The 20,686-nt window shown below is 42.6% G+C and overlaps 1 protein-coding gene across 3 annotated transcripts in view; it reads left to right on the forward strand.

Moving 5' to 3' along the window:
* The first annotated feature begins 6,948 nt into the window (after window positions 1–6,948).
* The window catches only part of LOC140064821 (uncharacterized), a 43,950-nt gene continuing 30,212 nt past the window's right edge, over window positions 6,949–20,686 (forward strand). For 2 of the 3 annotated variants that reach the window (XM_072112066.1, XM_072112067.1), the window contains exons 1-4: window positions 6,949–7,054; window positions 9,576–9,691; window positions 10,907–11,018; window positions 13,139–13,240. In XM_072112066.1, coding sequence (XP_071968167.1) covers window positions 9,601–9,691; window positions 10,907–11,018; window positions 13,139–13,240 — 305 coding nt within the window. In that variant the 5' untranslated portion in view covers window positions 6,949–7,054; window positions 9,576–9,600. Of the gene's footprint in view, window positions 7,055–9,575; window positions 9,692–10,906; window positions 11,019–13,138; window positions 13,241–16,683; window positions 16,819–20,686 lie in introns of those variants that run through there. The other variant, XM_072112068.1, reaches the window with a different exon arrangement.

A 20,686-nucleotide genomic window follows, 5' to 3' on the forward strand; every position in this document is an offset into this window, starting at 1 on the left:
GAACTAAACAGCATATTCCAGATGAGGCTGAACCAATGTCTTGTACAGTGGTAATATTACATCCCGATCCCAAGTGCCCAGATAACTTCAGATAAAAGACAAGATCTTGCTGGCTTTAGAGGCAGCAGATTGACATTGCATGCTATTATTTAACCCCTTACCGACATGTGACGTAATAGTACGTCACATGTCGTGTCCCGGTACACGGAGAGGGCTGGCGGGCCGAGCCCTCTCCATAGCCGGTAAGTCTTTGCTGCATATTGCAGCAAAGGCTTACCGGTAACACCCGCGATCGGTGCCTCAAGTCCTAGGGCACGCGTGTGCCGGCTCGCAAAGATTTAAAGGGCCAGCGCTCTGCTGATTGGTGCTGGCTCTTCCCAGAATTCTTTATAACCCAGCCTCTCCTTGCTCACCCCGTCGGATCTTTGTGCCTCACAGCCTTAGAAAAAGCTTGTTGAATGTCTCGTGCTATTGTATTCACATTGTGACCTTAGTTCTGTTATTGACTTTGATCCTGTTCTGCCTGCCTTAACCTATTGCTACGTCCCCGACTCTGAACCCGTGCTGCCCGCCCTGACTTCCTACCTATCCCCAACTATGATTCCACTCAATGTCTGTGTACCTTGCCTTGGCTGCCACCGCTGACAAAGTCGCACCTGTGGAACGACCTGGAGGTACCACGCCGCAACAAGTTGCTGGTAGTGCTGGGGAATCAAGTAAAGCAGAAGGGCTTCAGTTTGCAAAGCCTGAGATGAGCTTGGCCACCTCTAGTGGAAGAGGGAGAAAATCTTTTGTGTAAAAAAATTTAACAACTCAACTAGGAGACAGCAGCACTGCCACCTGCAAGCTGTGAAAGAAAAAATTGAGCCTTGGGTCCAACACCTCAAAAATACACACCACCGGTTTGTGGAACCACTTGAAGCACCATCATGCCGTGCAATTGTCAGACCAAGGTGGCTGCCAGCTACATCAAGAAGAGTTGTGTCCTTCCCCTGGCCCGCATTGAGGTGCAGTACTAGGTCTTATGCACCTTTGTCATCCATATGTTTATCTCAAGTTCTAAACTCTCCTCTTGGTCACACTTGTGAGGCATCAGTTTTAGAAAGTATCGGCAGGAAACAAATTTATGCATCATCAACTTATAATTTAGTAGATTTTGTTGCCTTTAGGGAGCTGATGGCTTGTTCTCAGTCGCACTGCTAGATTTGTAGGTTCACCAAAAAGTCAACCATGCCTTTTACTCGCACATGGTGGACAGCATAAGCCTCTAACTGCAGCTGTCTTCTTCAGCACTCTGGAGCAGCTCTTATAGCTAGGTTGAATACATGTACTTTACGGCTCCAGCAACATGGCACAGTCCTTTTTCCACCCATGCACACCATTCAACCTGGATCCCAGGTCATACTACACTTATGCACCTTCTCCTCTGTCACCTCAATGGATAGCCTGCAGTTTCCAACAGCATTAGGTCACAGCCTTTCCTTCTATGTCCTATGGCATGTGCCAGGATAAGTGCCATCATGTGGTGCTGGAATTGGTCTGCTTTCACAACAGCGTCCATACTAATGAGCATGAAGCACATGAAGCCACGACAGCTTGAAGATGGCAAAGTTGTGATTGGCAATGGTAGCAAAATAGTGCCAAATGATACAATCTCACTGTATGGCACATGGGATTAATCATTTGGTGCAACAGTTCTTGCATGTTTCAAGTCACGATTTGCGATATGTCAACTAGCTATGACATACTAGTGCGGCAGAAAACAGTGGATGACTGACAAACAGCAGGCAGTGGCCAGTGTATATACAGTCAGTCCCCGGGTTACATACAAGATAGGTTCCATAGGTTTTTACTTAAGCTGAATTTGTATGTAAGTCGAAACTGTAAGTTTTATAATTGTGGCTCCAGACAAAAATTTTTTTTGCCCCAGTGACAATTGAAGTTTCAATTTTTTTTTTGTCATAATGGGACCAAGGATTATCAATAAAGCTTCATTACAGACACCTTACAGCTGATCATTACAGCCTGGGACTAGAGTTAAATATCCAGAGAGCTTCACCAGAGATCATAGTGGGCAGATGGGTCTGTCTTTAATTAGGGTTTGTCTGTAAGTCGGGTGTTCTTAAGTAGGGGAGCGCCTGTATTTTCACAAATTTATTAGCTAATGCTTTCCTTTTCTTGCAGATAAAATTTGTTTTCTCCCTGAACAATTTAAGAAACATGGGTTCATGTCCTGATACCCCCTAATTCTTTAAAAGCACTTTTTTAGTCATCAATGTGTGTTGATCATACCTTTACAAAAAAAAGTACCGTACTTGTTCTTCCTACTTTTTCAATTTCTTTTTTTCAGCTATTTTTTCTTCAGCTATTGGAATCATTAACACTTCCCATCCTATATTTTCCTCCTCTTTGACAGAATTTTTTTTACCGCTCTTTCCATATGTGCCAAATATTCTTCATTCAAATTGTCCTTTTGGGATCCCTTTAAATGTTTGGGGAGCATGATGACTACTATCTCGACATATCTAACTAGCTCGACATGTTATTCTTATCTGACGGCTTTGCATACAAGGTTGTCACAAATTTATCCTTGTCATCACAGAGGACTATAAAAAGAATTGATGTTGAGCCAGAGTGGTTACTGTGAGTTGAAGAGACTCGAACCTTCACATCTAACTGTCCCATTTTACTTGCATTGTCCAAGAATTCTAGATTATTCTTTCTCTTCCTCTATATTGTGACATTACTCTGTAATTGCAACTCACAAAATTGCATCAAGGCAGCTTCACTTTGTTAGACTTCCAAGGTGAAAAGAAGTTTTAAGTTTGTTTAACTGCTTAGCTAATTGTATCACAGGTCTTTACTATATTTTTTATACCTTAACCTAATTTTTGCGAGACCTGGGAAAGAGGCATTATTGAGCAGAATTGTCCAGATTGCCAGAGTCCACACTTAATACAGTCCTGTTGGGAGATCTGCCAGGACCTTCTTCAGATCTACAATAGGGGACATTTAACATTAGGCTCAGATACAGTAGACAGTTCTTTGGAGCTCTGGTGTCTATCAGATTTATTGCAGTGTCTTTGGCCCTTTAATAAATCTGTGGGAAGTGGAGTCCTGCTTTACTTTAAAAAAAAAAAACTCACAAAAAGTGGCAAAAGGTTTAAAGTCGCACATACTACTCATACACCAGGTGACTGGGGTAACTCACAGTTAATAAATTAAGCCTCATTAGGTTACTGCTACTATCTATAAGTGCAGTTAATTGTCCGGTGCAACTTTTTGACAATAAAAACTTGCAAAAATACAATGGGACTTTTTGGGACAAATACTGAAGTTACAAAGTCATTTGCAGGCAGCAGGAATTATGATGAGTTTTTTTTTTAATTTTAACATCCTGGAGAAAATTCAATCCAAGTCAAATAAAAACCAGTTCCTTCTTCAAAGGAAAATAAAATTTGTCTGTACAGACATTGGGCGCTGCTGAGAAGCTGAAGCAATTATGTCTTAAAGGTAAATATTCTGTGTACACAGCAAATATCAGCGCAGAACATCACATAATGGTTTCATCATGCGACTTCGCAGAAATGGAAACGTATTTATCCCCATTTAAATTGAACCTTAAGCTTTGACAAGCTTTGCAGCCATCAGTAGTTCACTGTGTGGCCATTTAACACGCAAAGTCCATCAGAATTGTGTTGCACACTCTGGGGCACATTTACTTACCTCTGCCCCTACAGTGAACTTGTGTCAGTCTTGTTTAGCAAAATAGAATTGATATAGATTTCAGTAAAGAGAAGATTAAAAGGAAATGAGGTCATTAGATGCCGAAGGAAGGATTAAGTAGAGTTTGAGGTTAAAAAGTTAGTGAGCAAAGTTAGTGGTCATTCAAAAAGGAGTCTACCACTACACATGAGATTGTGAAACTACTAACATATTAGGGGAGATTTATCATAAGTGGCTAATGCAAAACTGTTCTAGTTGCCCATGGAAACCAATCAGAGCTCAGCTTTCATTTTATAAACACCTGTGGGAAAATAAAAGCTAAAATGTTTTTAAAAAGAAATCGATAATCAAACTATGGTACTGTGACTATGGTTATATTCTTATATTTGTTATTCATGGTCTCCTTCCTTCTAAAATCAACTTCTAAAATTATGCTAATGAGCAAGAGGCGCTCTGGGGAGTTACTAAAAACATTCTGTGCTCTGCTGCATAGGTTGTTACATTGTCTCCCCCTCACCCCCTGTTCCCTCTGCGGTTCCCCCCTCTCTTATTCTCTGCAGCAGAGGAAGTTTACCACAGACATGGTGCCTGGATCTATGAATAAGTGTCCCTGGTTTATCATGGATTTTGATGGTAGATTTCATATAATTACTGTATTTTTATGACATTCCAATGTATTGGGTTTTGTGGTGCATCAAGGGCTTTGCTCTAGCCCCCACATATGAAACACAAGGGCCCTGGGACATGCTACCTCATGATATGTGGCCCCTAAGGTATCCTGCCAAGCCATTGGCTATACATGAATAATAAGTACGCTTGACATAACACTAGTACAGGTCAATATCGAGTCTACAGCTACAATATAATCATCAGATATGTGGAACATAATGAAGTCAGACACATATACAGGCGGTCCCCTGCTTAAGGACACCCGACTTACAGACAACCCATAGTTACAGACAGACCCCTCTGACCTCTGGTGACCTCTCTGGATGTTACTATAGTCCCAGGCTGCAATAATCAGCTGTAAGGTGTCTGTAATGAGGCTTTATTCATAATCCTTGGTCCCATTACAGCAAAAAATGTTTAAACTCCAATTGTCACTGGGGCAAAAAATTTTTGTCTGGCTCTACAATTATAAAATATACAGTTTCGACTTACATACAAATTCAACTTAAGAACAAACCTCTGGACCCTATCTTGCATAATGGGTCTCTATAAGCTCAGTGTGAGATTTAGTGCCCTCTCGCATTTTGCGCTTCAGGTGATCTTCCCTCTCACCCATGTCTTTCAGTGACGCTTGTGCTGCTCTCCTGCGGCGCCATCTTTTAAGCCCTCCGACCTCATAGCGCGGGCTAAAAAGCAGTCTGTCAGCCACCGTAGACCGCTTTTAGGTGACCTTTCTAGTCATCATAGTTCAGATTCTGTTCTGAACCGCCCTGGATCCTCTGCCGATGCTCATACTGCTAAATTTGTTGCTAGTTTGGGCTCAGCACCGTTCATCCGTCCTAAAGCTCATCCAGGCCAGGCCCAGGGTCTGTTTTCTTTTGACCTATTCATGTATTTGTGCAGAAGGATTGATTTCAGGGTTGAGCCCCTTGCCTCAGGCAGCACCATCTGCAGCAAGATGGGGGGCAGCATGAGGGGTGCAGTCACTTGCTATAATCAGGACCTAAAGATAGTGTCTCTTTGCATCTGATGTAAGCATGGGTGTGAGACTGCATGGAGAGCACAACTACTAAAAAAAATAACCTGATAAATTTCTTCTGTATGAATCAATAAAATTATATATATATATTCAAAACTGTTTAGTTATGTTAGAACAATTGGTATGTGTTTTTAGTTTAAGGAATTAAAAGAATGAACCCACAAGTTAAAAATAATCCCCAATTAATGCTATTGCCATCAAAATCCAACACTGGTGTCATAATGGTACCATCATCCCATCAATGGAAAATGGATGCTAGTAGCATAGTGTCACGGCCGTATCCTCGGTAAGGATCGCATGTACACCCAAGCCCTCCTATGTGGCGCGGTGTCCCCCCGGCCCGGACTTGCCTCTCCTGGCTCCTGGCTGTATTTCGTTCCCCCTATAGGCCGTGCTCCGGCTGCTTGACTAGATCGCACACGTCCCCGCTCACTATGCTATTGGCGCTGGCTAATCCAGCTCCACCTTATAATCCGGCACTTCCCTTCACTCCCCGCCGAATCTTCTCTTAGGATCTTCTATGGTTTCCATGCCAGGCTTCCCTAAGCAGTTCCTGTGGAAGAGATAGCCATCCAGCGTTCCCATATGCTCCAGCGTTCCCATATGCTTCTGTGTTCCTGTCTGCAGTGTTCCCATACGCTCCTGTGGTCCTGTCTCCAGTGTTCCCCTACGCTCCTGTGTCTCCCGTGTTCCTCCGTGTTCCTGTCTCCAGTGTTCCCATATGCTCCTGTGTCTTCAGTCTGCCTCCGTGCCTCCTGCTGTACCTTCCAGGATTCCTGTCCAGCGGTTTCTCCAGCATTCCTAAGCTCCTCTGGTGTTTCCAGCACCGCTACGCTACTGTGTCCTGCATCTCCTACCTTGGCCGGCACCGCGGGCCTAGTTGCACCCGTGGAACGACCTGGTGGCACCCCGCCCATCCCACTTTGCGGCAGGCTCTTAGACCGGGGTTGCGGCTAGTACCATCATCATCTCCCGTGGTAGTCCAGAGGGTCCACCGGTCCACAGACTCCTCCTTCTGGGCTCTACCCACAGAGACTTTCCTACCTGGTACTCCCAGGTACCTTCTAGGGTCTGTGTCACCGTTACATAGCATATGAGTACTTTGACCAATGAGTAGGAGGAATGTGAGTAAATCTATAATTATTATTAGTTGTATGGCCCTTTAACCACAGCTAGCGGTGTTGACATGGTGATTTTTTTTTTATGAACGCCCAAGTCCTTAAGAAAAATGTCATCATAATTTTCAGTACTTGTACATTTTATATGATGATTCATATAATTTAAATACATAATATATAAAATTGATAATAACCACCCCCCTTTGTGTTTAGATCCCTAACCATGTTTTACATCTTTGCTACCTGTCTTGTTTATTTTTTGCCTCTTTCTGGACATGGCCCCTTTTAATGTAACAGGATCAATGAGGTATAAAATATGAGCAAAATGTTTCAAAGTAACTGGCTCCAAGGAACTTTCCACCATTGCCTTCGGCTATGTAACTTGGGCGCCGTACAAAAAAGGATGTACTCGTTAAAAAATCTAGGCACTTCCTTGCTCGAGACCGGTTGTAAAGTGGAGACCCTGCACTTCCAAGCCATTAGCTGCATTGCACCAATCCAGGTAATACCATTTATCACATATTGGTCTCAGCTTCTTCATATTTATGGCAGAATGCTTACCAATAATTATTATTATTGCAATATATCTACAATATAATCTCTCTATATTTGTTATTCTTATAGTACTTAATTTTTAAAGTATTGCTTTGTACATTTAGGCTGATTTCACATCTGCTTCTGAGATTTTGCCAGTATCTACAACCATTGCTCCTCAGTTGGAGTCAGATATGAGCAGATCTGTACTGTGCTGTAGAATATGATGCTGCTATATAGATAAAGGTGTAGCTAGAGCTGATGCCTTTTGATTTCTGTATCTCAGATGTTAACTTTGCAGCACAGGACTGAGATTACATAGGCTGGCTTCACATGTGGCTCTTTGGTATACACTCAGCTGATACTTTGTTGATAGCACGGTCCATATAAGGACAGTGACATCACTGGGGAAACACACCTAACATCAGCAGCAGCCAATCACCGGGTGACATATATCCCACTGTATTAGCATACAGAATTAGCATTCCCTTCCTTGGTTGAACTTGATGGGCAAGTGTCTTTTTTCAACCGTATAAACTATGATACTATGATGCAGAGGGATACGTCTGTACTGTACCATATGTTGTGGCAAAAAAACGAGATGTGAACCCAGCCTAACATTTACTAACACATCATTGTCATTGTCATCATTGTGTAGCACTGCCTCAAATTTTTGAGACCATAAACATAAAAAACTTCACAGAAAATTGTGACATTAAGTTACAGAACAACCATGTAAATATTACAATTAAATGGGTTTTATAATGAGAGTCCACATACAACTGTAGTAGCAAAATTTTATAGATTATTTTATTATATATTTATAGAGAAAGATTAATTCCATGGTGCTATACATTCAATAAGTGGTTCATAGCATTACATTAAAGACCCTTTTAGACTAACTTATGCTCGCCCAGGTTGTAACCCAAGCGTATCATATGGCCAATTGGATAAGGGGAAGCACTCACAGTAAGCCGTTCAGCCGTGCCGTACATACGGCAAAATATAGAGCATTCTTTATATATTTTTTTGGCTATGGCAGGGTATGGTGACACACATCATACTGCACCCATGCACAATTCACTTCTATGGCGACCATATGCTAGCCCCTGTTTATATGACCGGCTGTGAAAAAGGCTTAAGATGAGAACAAATGGACGTACAAAAAATACAAAGCTACATTGAACAAGAAAAAGTAGAAGGAGAACGCTGTCCTAGAAGGCTTAACATTTAGATTTGAGTAGTTGGGTCATGTGATAACCAGTCTGACCATTAGTTATATTAATGCTTTCCAGTGTAGAAAGGAGGTCCTGTTCATCTGCTTTAATTAAAGGGGCCTAGAAGAAGCCCCCTTGAAGAAGCCGGGGAGACCCAGCGAAACACGTGTCGGGACTTCTCTTTCGCGTCTGTAGCCACAACTCAGGGACAGAATTTCATAAGGGACAGTTGTAGCTGCGGTACTCACCCGCAGACGATCGCTAAGCGGACCACACCGGCAATAACAGTGACTGTGGTCTCAGCCGCGTGCATGCATGCTCCGAGAGACCAAGTCATTTATACTATTGCAGCAATAGGAGACGCGGTGAGATAGTCTATGCGCCGCGTCTCCTATTGCTGCAATAGATCTCCCTGCACGATAGCAGCTGGCAGAAGCACAGTGCCGCAAAAAGACAGTTACACTGTCGCTCTCTGTGATCTCTACAATATATTATTATTATCCTACACTGTCTTTGATCCCCACAAGGAATTATCGGTGGGCTTCAATTTCAATTACAGGAGGGATGAAATAAAATACAAGGTGACTCCCACCTTAACTTATATCCCGAGGTGCAAAATTATTACCTATGTGGCAAGGACACAGTGGGGCAGATTTACTTACCCGGTCCCTTCGCGATCCAGCGGCGCAGTCTCTGCGGTGGATTCGGGTCTTCCGGCGATTCACTAAGGTAGTTCCTCCGACGTCCAGCAGGTGTCGCTGCTGCGCTGAAGTCTGCCGAGGCCCGCCGGAGTTCACGATTCTATTCCTGGTGAAGGTAAGTGCGTGTCCAGCGACACTTTTTTTAAAAAAAATGCGGCGATTTCTCCGAATCTGTTGGGTTTTCATTCGGCCACGCCCCCAATTTCTGTCGCGTGCATGCCGGCACCGATGCGACACAATCTGACCTCGTGCGCCAAAATCCAGGTGCAATTGAGGGTAAATCAGCGCAAATCGGAAATATTCAGGTAACACGTTGGGAAAACGCGAATTGGGCCCTTAGAAAATGACCTCCAGTATACCAAAGCACAATAATGCCTTACTAGTTGCTTAATCTACATTTTATTTCATAGTGTGAGAATACACTCAGGATTTTAAAGAAATTAATAAAAGTTAAATCTTATTACACTCACAACTTTCCTTCTCCTATATTTCCCCCCTCCCTTTTTCTCTTTTTTTGAAATATCAAGTAATTGTGTACAATTTTGAATTTATTTTTTTTAACTTTTTCTAGTGCCGCTGACCCCTACTGAAACCAAATGAAATTCCTGTGGGCCTTCCTGTTGTTGGCATTTACTATAGACTCAGTCTATTCAAATGGATGCAGATCTCCAGCAGACTACAGACAAGGTAAGCCAAAGAGTGATGAATAGTTTGTCAGGGTTATAACTACAATCACAGAGGTGTCCTGGAAATAACCTCCATGACCTACCCACAGTATAACATTATATCTGATCCATGGAGGACTAACAACCATCCCGTCCACCCATCAGTGTTTTAATCTGATATCAACAGAGTCCTTTACACAGGACTAAACAGCTAATTTGTACAGACAGACCATCCATCATAATAACTTGAACACCATTTAACCTTACAGACAGACACACATGTAGTAAGTGTTAAAGTAAGCAATAATAACTAAACATACCTTAAAGGGTTTGTCCAATTTGAACAAATATGTTTATGATCACTGTGCCGAGACTAAGGAAGTAAGCAATGAACAGCAAACAGAGATCACTGCTCAGAGATGTTTATCTTGGACATAACTAAAATGTACAACTATTCAATGTGATTGAGTGAATGTGTAAATGGATCATTGCAGACACTGTGATTCTAAGATCAGACCCCTGGAGCCGCAGCAGTTGTTAGATCTTTAACCACTACTATAACATTTTAGAGAAATGGACAATCACATCAATCACAATGTCTAAGTTATGCAGTGGGTTTGGGTCATCCAGTTTAAAGGACATCTACCACCAGGATGAAGGATTGTAAACCAAGCACACTGACATACTGGTGTGTGCCCCCTCTGGCAGGATCCGCTTTTCTTTTTACTTCTCATGCACTTGTTTTCAGAATGAAAGGCTTTAAAATTATGAAAATAAGCCTGCGGGGCTCCAGGCTCCATTAAAACTTATGAGTCCCTCAGACTCATTAGCATAATTTACAAATCCTTGTTTGTAAAAACAAGGGGATAAAAAGCTAAAAGAAGAGCAGATCTTGCTATAGCGGGTGCACACTGGTATGTCAGTGTGCTTGGTTTACAATCCTTCATCCTGGGTGTAGATTTCCTTCAAGTTTAAGAAGCCAAGATAGTCATATTCTTACAGACCCCATGATGTGATCTATGGACATGTCTTTATAGTATTTAAAGGGTTGGCCCATGCTTTATTGTCATCCCTTGTTCACAATATAAAATACTCATCATTGGGGGTCCAACTGCTGAACTTAATTCTTATAGGGTCTGGGGTCACATTGGTTCCTTAGAAGTGTATACATTCTATCTTGTATACTTCATGTCATCTAAGGAGAATCAATACAACAAACTGTACTGTTCTTTTTCAGCTTTTGGACAAGCATTTCAAACTGCATGTGCTGTGCTGAATGGAGTAAACTTTCCAAAATTGGCCATTGATGGTATAATGCCAGGTTCAGGTTCAGCAACTTCTCTCACAAAGTAAGTAATTTACTAATTAGAACATATAGAAATGCAACTTCTTACCCTTTACACATGTGCTGGTCTTGTACTGTCTTTCCATTGATGTTATATCACATTCGTGGGAAGAGAACACAGTGGATTAGATGCTATACCCCTTTAAAATAGCTGATCAGTGGGGTTCAAGGGTTGTTGACCTCCACTATACGACTTGTTGCTTTGCTATAGCCTGTCGCAAAAAACAAATGGTGGCATTTGGACAGTTCCAAAAAGAGAGGAAGGAATATCAATATTATCAATATTAAGCCCATAACACCAAGGGCAACGCCCTATGACATCTCATTAAAGGGCAATCATTTTAAAATGCTTTAATAGAACCAGGTGATTTTGGGACAGTTTTGGGGACCCTTCATACTTCATTTTATATGGAACATTTGTTTGTTAAAATTTTTTTTTAGACAGATACTACCCCCCAAATTTCTTAAAGAACATCTGTATCGGTTTTACTGATGGCAGATGTGTCCTAATATGGAGTTTCTGAGGACTTGTTTTATTATAACTCTATAAATTATAATATTGTGATGTGTGGGAATATAGGGGCTTACTTTCATCACTTTCGTCAGATTTTAGAAATTTTTGGGATTTGCGCAGCTGTGACAGCCATGTTGAAGGGGATTGTGGTGCACGTGATCGGATTTTGGCGCAATCTTCCATGCGATTACTGTATAAAACTTAACATTTAATTCAAAATTCATAAAAACCACTATTGTCATAAATGGCAATGCACCAAACCTATTAGCCACTGTATGATGTCAGCAGGACATACAGGGCCCATGCAAATATACCATCTTGGCCTCTAATAGCACAGCAATCATAAAAATATGTGGGATTGTACACGACAGTACAAAGGGTGTATATAGTCAATAAACAGTCACATCTGCAATTATAGCAGCTATACTGTAAAGCAAATAAAGGACAATAAATGTATACTACACCGATGATAGCACCAAATGACAGTATATAGAGGTTGAAAAAAGGAATGTTCTTACCAATCCTGGGTTAGAAAGGTACGGACCATCGGATTCTTGTGATCGCCAGTCGGTTCATGCTTCACTAAGCTGGACGACCTGGAGACCTCCTCGAGCCACTGCCTGGTCTCCACCACTATGACTCTTCTTAGTCACCTATACCTGTGACATATGTATCCCCTGATGAATCCGTGGGACTGCGGAAGAAACGCGTTGGGATCATTTTTTTCATTGTTGAGACCATCTGAGAACGCCAAGTGTCTACAGTAAGGGACAGCTACACGTCAGGGACAGTTGTGGACCGTCCTTGTTAGGACGGGAGTTATTGGACGATATTCAGGTGATATTTGAGTATGCGAGGGATATTGAGATTTTCCTGGATCACAAGAATCCGATGGTCCGTACCTTTCTAACCCAGGACTGGTAAGAACATTCCTTTTTTCAACCTCTATATACTGTCATTTGGTGCTATCATCGGTGTAGTATACATTTATTGTCCTTTATTTGCTTTACAGTATAGCTGCTATAATTGCAGATGTGACTGTTTATTGACTATATACACCCTTTGTACTGTCGTGTACAATCCCACATATTTTTATGATTGCTGTGCTATTAGAGGCCAAGATGGTATATTTGCATGGGCCCTGTATGTCCTGCTGACATCATACAGTGGCTAATAGGTTTGGTGCATTGCCATTTATGACAATAGTGGTTTTTATGAATTTTGAATTAAATGTTAAGTTTTATACAGTAATCACCTTTTGTATTATATTGAATTTAATAGGTGTCAGGTACAGTTCCTTCGGAAACACTTTTGTGGTTCTGGTCATAAGAATAGGGTTTCTGTGATAGCAATCTTCCATGCGACAGAAATTGGGTGGCGGGCCGTCAGACGATCGTGGGATTTAACTTTAAAATTGTGTAGCAAGACAATGCACTTACATACACCGGGAAGAAAAACGAAAGCCTCATTGAGGCGTCTATAATGAGAAAAGAGCCTAAATATGTATAAATAGTAGTAAGTGTATGACATATGAAACTATATCCATAATTGTAATTATGATAATAAATGTCTTCTTCCCTAATTTAATGGTTTTTTTTTAATTTTTACAGTGTTGTGCTTTCTGACGCACATCTTCTTGACATCAATGTTAACATCACTGAAAACTGTTTAGCTGTAAAAATTGAGATAAAAGTTGATTTGGACAGTGACCAGTAAGTTAAAATTTATAACATTTATTATAATTTTTTTTCTTTCTTAACTGGAAATGTTCAGCAAGTGAATTGCAGATGGAAACACCAGACAATAGAATATACATTTCCAAGTAATACAGAACGCTGACTTTCCAGGAGGAGCGCGTATTCCTCTAGTAACGGCACATAATACACATACAGGGGGAAGTATTACTGTAGTTACACTACAGGAAGGGAAATCCTAACTAGGTAGATTGAGTAAGGCACTTTGGATAATAAATAACTACCCTAAATATCTTAATAAATAACCAGTAAAATAACTGGTAAAAAGTTAACATGCCAAGTATAAACAGACTATGGGGGGATATTTATCAGGACCTCTGCGCACCGCCAGTGGCGCAGAGGCCCTGGAATAATCGCAAATGCTAGCTGATTGCTAGCTTTTGCGATTATTTTCCCCAATCTGCCACCTTCACGCCAGTGGGGCGTGAAGGGGCAGGAAGGGGGGGCACGGCCGGCCATACGTGAAAAGTCGGCCGTTGCGGTTTTTTCTACGCCAGGCCCTGCCTAGCGTAGGATAAACGCTGCGCAGCTGGCAGCCCGATACATCAAGAGGCAGACGGGCTGCAAATCTGCAGCGGCGCACGAACGCTGGCGCACGAACGCCAGCGTATGATAAATATCCCCCTATGAGGCAAATGGTTGGGTGGGAATTCATCACATCTAAAACAAGGCACCTAAAATTAGATCAGATGTTATGGACTGTATGTCTAGTCCGACTCCCAACTGACAAGTTGGCCATCCGGGTTGGGCATCCCTCATTACATTCCACCTTCCGCTAGCTTTGACTTGAAACTAGCAAGAGAGAGAACAATGTAAAAACCACATAACGCCAATATACAACAGTACAAAATGGGCGGGTGGGTGAGAAAGAGGAAAAGGTTATTATCTTTTAGATCAGGAAGAATATCTAATAATCTACAGGCAATAATTTTGGCATATAACTTGATGTCGCTATTTAACAGGGAAATTGGCCTGAAATTTGGGGTTGAGGTTGGGTCCCTGCCTGGCTCTGGAAGGGTGGTAATGGTGGCTTCTAACATTTCCTGGGGCGTTGAATTTTGTTGCTTTAATAAATATAGATAACATAAGGGGAGAGCATTATATAATACTGAGAATATTGAGAATCCATCAGGGCCGGGTGCTTTATTTTTCTTTAGTTTCTTAATAATAGACCAGAGGCGTAACTAGGAAAGGCAGGGCCTGATAGCAGAGTTCTGAATGGGGTCCCCCAACTGCATAAAAACATACATATTTGCACAGCGTTTATACATCACATTTATGTTATATACATATTACGCTGTACAATATGTAGCATATTGGGGCACATTTACTTACTCCCTTGGAGTTCACGAAAGTGTATTGTCCGATGATAATGCACTGTGCCGCGATTCACTAAGATCGTGCGCCCGATATCCTGCATGTGTCGCTTCCCCGCTCAGGTACGACAGAGTTCACCTTTTTCTTCCTGGTGCATGTAAGTGCTTGATCTTGCGACACAATTTGAATCTTAAATCCTGCGCCACAATCCGATCGCATGCGACACAATCCCAGCGCAAACCCCTGCAAAATACCTGTCAAAGTGTGATACCCGACCCTTAGTAAATAAGCCCCAATATGTATACAATGGTGCACATCTTCCATTTTTAGTGTCAGGTGGGATGCTGGGGCCCCCTGACACTGTGGGCCCCGTAGCGGCTGCTATGGCTCTTACCCCTGTACTTACGCCCCAGCAATAGACGTTATTTCCTCTAGAGAAATGGGTTTATTTAGACTCTCTAGTTGTGCTGGCTAGAGGGAAAGCAGAGTTAGTTTAGTCGGCTTAACCCTATTGGCCATAATTCTGCTGGGTTTGTTATTCACTGATTAGTAAAAAGCTTTAAAGGAAATCTACTATTTGATTTTATGCATTATGAACCAAACATACCTTGAGAATGCTGTAACAAAATTAATATGATCATGAGGGTCTGTCGCTTCTGTGACTGCCACAGCACTTCTCCTCAACCTAATTATGCACTGCCCCAGCCTTGTCCCGCCCAGCATAAGCGGAGAATACATCTTCACTGTGTTGTCACTGACCGGCATAAGTAATCAATAGCTGCACCAACCCCTAGCTGCTGTGTATGAGTCATCAAGCTCAGGTTGATTAGTCCTGACTGCACAGTTCAGGCAGCTCTTTTATGTATGGAAAGCAGGCTAAACCCAAATGTTATAATAGTTTTTTGAGCAAAACCACTCGAAACAGGGATTAAACAAGATATGTTTCTGCATCAGTGTAACTACAGCATTCTCAAGGTATGTTTGGTTCACAATGCATAAAAAACAAATGGTTTTTACAATTGAGGTCTTGGTCTTAACATAATCTGGCAAGAGAGTGTCTCTCAACGTCTGTCTAATCTCTAAAATATGCATATGAATGCTGATTGCATTAGACTTTTTAGCTTCTGTTTCGTTGTTTTGTCTTTCCAAGTAGTTCTGATACTACTTTTTCTATAAATACATATTCTGTAGTTAGTTCTCTATTTGTATTAGTTTGCCCCTCACTGCCACTTTGGGATTGCGCTAGATTGAATAGGTCTATTTCTAGTTCCACATTATGTGTAAATAATCTAAAATGGCTTAAGATATTCTCCTTTTGTATAATGGAAGTGTATTAAGAAATTGTTTGTTACTCCATTTATGCTGGTTAGGGATCAAATGAGAGAAGAATAAGAGAGAGTAGGCAGAGATCTATCCTTGGGAATGTCCTATGACTATGTGAGTAAAATGTATAGTCTTTTGCGGAAGAGTTTATGCATAGAAACGTGTATACTCTTTTTTAGTGGAGCCAAGACATTTGGGATGGAGAAGGTAACCTGCCCCTGCCTGTCGAGTCCATTTTAGGATCAGGAGTGATGTTAACGTCTCCAAATAACATTAGCTTACCCTTTTGAATTTTCCAAACTTTCTTGAGTACTTTATTCAATAACCTACTTGGGAAGAATTAGGAGCATAGATATTTATTAGTGTGAAAGGAATATTATTGATAGAACACACAAGGACAACATACCATCACATAGCACTTCTGTGACCATTACATCTCTTACATCCTCTCTTAATGCAATTGTCAGGGTTCAGGGTCAGTAAACCCCATGGACCACCGCGGGAGATGCTACTAGCCGACACCTGGGACCGGAGACTAAGTGGCTCGCGGTCGCGGTACAGAATCAGTGTTCATGCTCAAAGTCAGGTACAGACACGTAGTTAGGAGTCAGGGCTGGCGGCTGAGATGCAAGGTCACAGGTCAAGTCCAAGGTCATAACAGGAATTCTAGGCAGAATGTAACAGGGAACAATCGCCAGAAATAGGAAGCTTTCTCGGAGGCTAGTGAGTGCAAAAATCCTGCGGGGAATAATGGGGACGGCCGGCCTTTAAGGAAAACCCAGAAGTGGCCAGCACCAATCAGTGGTGCGCTGGCCCTTCTCTGAGTGCCAGCGCGCGCCCTAGGGAGCGGGGATGCACGCGCAGCCTAGCCAGGATGGAAGCAGGAGTCTGGAGAAGTAAGTGCGGGTCGGGGGGCGACGTTCCAAGGAGAGGGGCACAGGTTGTGGATCACGGGGGCAGACATGACAGCAATCAGGACCCCAGCTTTTTTAGCCAGCGACTTTGCCCAAAAAGTATGTGGATACGTCTTATTTACAAAGTATGGAACCTTCCCTTCCTGGAGACAAGATATCAGCATTACACTTTGTGGCATCTTTCCACACTGACACGAAGAGTTTAGAGCTTTTGCATTAAGGTTCATTGTTCTTACAGCCATTACAAACCTAAGTGGAGAACACTATCGGCCCTTCATTCCTTCTCCATGGCATGAAGTGAAGCGACCTGTAAAGACAAACGAAAAAAACACAGAAAAGAGTGTAGTGAAGGCTGGGAATATTGTATCCTGCCGCCTCCGCCCGGACAACAAATTACAAACATCAGATGTATCCAAGAGGACTATACATATCAGTGCAGGAATATAAGTTACCTGTATCATAATTGGGGATAAGACTTTACCTTTAAGTCCTTCCTGGCCTAAAAGAAATATTTATAAACCTAGAAATTACACCTATGCTACCTGCCAGTTCTTTGTGACCTCTGTTAGCCGCTTCGGTGGAACATCTGCATTTGTTCAGTAGGTGAATGCCGTCTTCTGGTTTCGGCAGCACGAATGTTGTGTCATCTCATCGTATAATCAACTTGGTGGGGGAACCCACTTGTATAATGTATCAGTCTTACGTAGGGTCGAGGTGATAGGTAGACATTTCTTCCTCGCCTGTAAAGTAGGGAGAGAGATGAGAGGCCACAATATCAGGGGTAGATGAGGGGCCACAGTGTGAGAGGGAGATGAGGGGTCACAATGTGAGGGGGAGATGATCGTACACAACATGAGGAGGAGATGAGGGGCCACAATCTAAATGGGAGGTGAGAGGTCACAATATGAGGGGGAGATAAGGAGAAACACAATATGAAGGGGAGATGAGGGTCCACAATCTAAGTGGGAGGTGAAAGGTCACAATGTGAGGGGGAGATGAGGGGCTACAATATAAGTGGAAGGTGAGAGGTCTCAATATGAGCGGGAGATGAGGTGCCTCATTATAAGGGGGAGATGAGGGGTCACAATATGAAGGGGGGATTAGAGGACCCCGCAATTTCAGGAGGAGATGAGAGGAGCAATAATATAAGAGGTGATGACAGGTTACAATATCAGGGGGAGATGAGGGGCCACAATATGAGGGGGAGGTGAGGGGCCACAATAGAAGCTGGTAGAGGGACCTATTGCTTCAACAGATCCTACCTAATTCTGGACTTTTTATCCATGTTCACAAGATTAAATTACATTTTTGGTGCATCTGGGGAATCTCTTCTCATACGTCTGAATGCAGAGATTCTCCAGATGTACCTAAAAAGCATTTTAAAACACATTTCAATCACATCTTGTGTACATGGTCTTCAAATTATGTGTTTGCACATTGGAAAACACATCTCAAAATACATTCATGTTTTTACTATCATTAATACTGATGTGTTTTGAGATGCATTTGCTGGGCCTTTTAAAATGTAATGAAAACGCATTCAATAAACGTGGCCTTAGAATATACAGGTAATATTTCCATGTCGCAGTAGGTGGCCCGAGAATCAATTTCACTGGTGGGGCCTTGGATCCCCCTGCTGACCCGTGCCCTGTTGATAAGACAGACCTCCCCTAGAGGTACAGATGGCAACGTAGAATGCAGGAGGGCAGTGAGGAATTCTTTTAGTTCAGAAGGCGAGACAGATTCCGAATTTTACATTATTCCGTCTCCATCTGTCATTCAAGTCAGCCATTTTGAATTTCATAGCTGCCAACTCCTCGTCTAGCAAACAATGAGCCTCAATAAGCTCGTTATGAGAGCAAGTAACTTCCCATATTTTGTCTTTGAGGTGGTCAGCTCATTGATTGTAATCTTGGTCTGATTGGCATAGTCATAAAGTCTTTATGAATAGAGACTAGAGATGAGCGAGCACTAAAATGCTCGGGTACTCGTTATTCGAGACGAACTTTTCCCGATGCTCGAGTGCTCGTTTCGAGTAACGAGCCCCATTGAAGTCAATGGGAGACTCAAGCATTTTTCAAGGGGCCAAGGCTCTGCACAGGGAAGCTTGGCCAAACACCTGGGAACCTCAGAAAAGGATGGAAACACCACGGAAATGGACAGGAAACAGCAGGGGCAGCATGCATGGATGCCTCTGAGGCTGCTTAAATGCACCATTATGCCAAAATTATGGGCAACAGCATGGCCATGACAGAGTGACAGAATGAAGCTAGATAGCATCTAAAACATCCAATAATTGACCCTGACACTATAGGGGACGGCATGCAGAGGCAGCGGCAGCAGCGGAAGGCTAGAGAGTGGCATGGCGACATACCCTAAATGGACTCAGGCTTCAAACCAATGGGTAGCAGAGAGGAACCAAAGGAGGTGAGCAAGAAGCGCTCAAATAATATCGGTACATGATAAAAGTTTGCCAGTATATTTTGTGGATTACACAGCAGGGTGGCGACAAAGTTAACATGGAAGCCATGAAAACAATCCAAAATTCAGCCTGACACAGCTCGTTTGATAAGGGGACGATGTATGGAGGCAGTGAACTAGTAGTAGATTAAAGGTGCTGCAGTTAAAACTATGTTAGTTGGTTCTTGGCATGGAGCTGCCGCTCCGCTGCCAGGCGAGCTTTCGCCAATCCAAGCCCCTGTCTCTAGGCTACTCCCCAAACAGCACTTCTAAGAACCTTTTGTATAAGATCAAGTGTAGTAGCGTTCTTATAAGTTTGGGATATGGCGGGTGAGGGGAATGTAAACAGATGCGCAAGAAGCGCTGAAATAATATCCGTAAATGGTAAAAGTTTGCCAGTGTATTTTGTGGATAACACAGCAGGGTGGCGACAAAGTTAACAACTTTGATGTGGAATCCATGAAAACAACCCAAATTTCGGCCTGACAAACCTCGTTTGATAAAGGGACGATGTATGGAGGCAGCTATATGGACGACTTTTGGAGGTAGCAATGGAGACAACGTGTGGAGGCTGCTATGGAGACAATTCAATATGGATAGTGCCTGTATGTGGCAGTCCAAAAAATTTTTCAAACCAGAGGAGCAGGTAGGTGGCCCTCCAGAAAAATGGAATAGATTGAGTGCCTGTATGTGGCAGTCCAAAAAAGTTTTTAAACCAGAGGAGCAGGTAGGTGGCCCTCCAGAAAAATGGAATAGATTGAGTGCCTGTATGTGGCAGTCCAAAAAAGTTTTTAAACCAGAGGAGCAGGTAGGTGGCCCTCCAGAAAAATTGAATAGATTGAGTGCCTGTATGTGGCAGTCCAAAAAAGTTTTCAAACCAGAGGAGCAGGTAGGTGGCCCTCCAGAAAAATGGAATAGATTGAGTGCCTGTATGTGGCAGTCCAAAAAAATTTTCAAACCAGAGGAGCAGGTAGGTGGAGCTCCAGAAAAATTGAATAGATTGAGTGCCTGTATGTGGCACTCCCAAAAATTGTTTAAAACAGAGGACCGGGTCGGTGGCCCTCCAGAAAAATTAAATGCATAAAGTACTATAGGTAGAGCCAGTGGGCCCTGTCAAAAAATAGCCAGTTTCCTCTGCTTTACTGTACAAAGAGCAGGAGAAGGAGGAAAATGAGGAGGAGGAGGAGGAGTGGATAAATTATTCAGGTTGAGCTTCCTTCACCTGCTGGAGATTGGAAATTAGGAGAAATCCATGCTTTATTCATCTTGATAAGCGTCAGCCTGTCAGCGCTGTCAGTCGACAGGCGTGTACGCTTATCGGTGATGATGCCACCAGCTGCACTGAAAACCCGCTCGGACAAGACGCTAGCGGCAGGGCAGGCAAGAACCT

Source organism: Engystomops pustulosus, chromosome 6, assembly GCF_040894005.1.
Source record: "Engystomops pustulosus chromosome 6, aEngPut4.maternal, whole genome shotgun sequence".
NCBI lineage: Eukaryota > Metazoa > Chordata > Amphibia > Anura > Leptodactylidae > Engystomops > Engystomops pustulosus.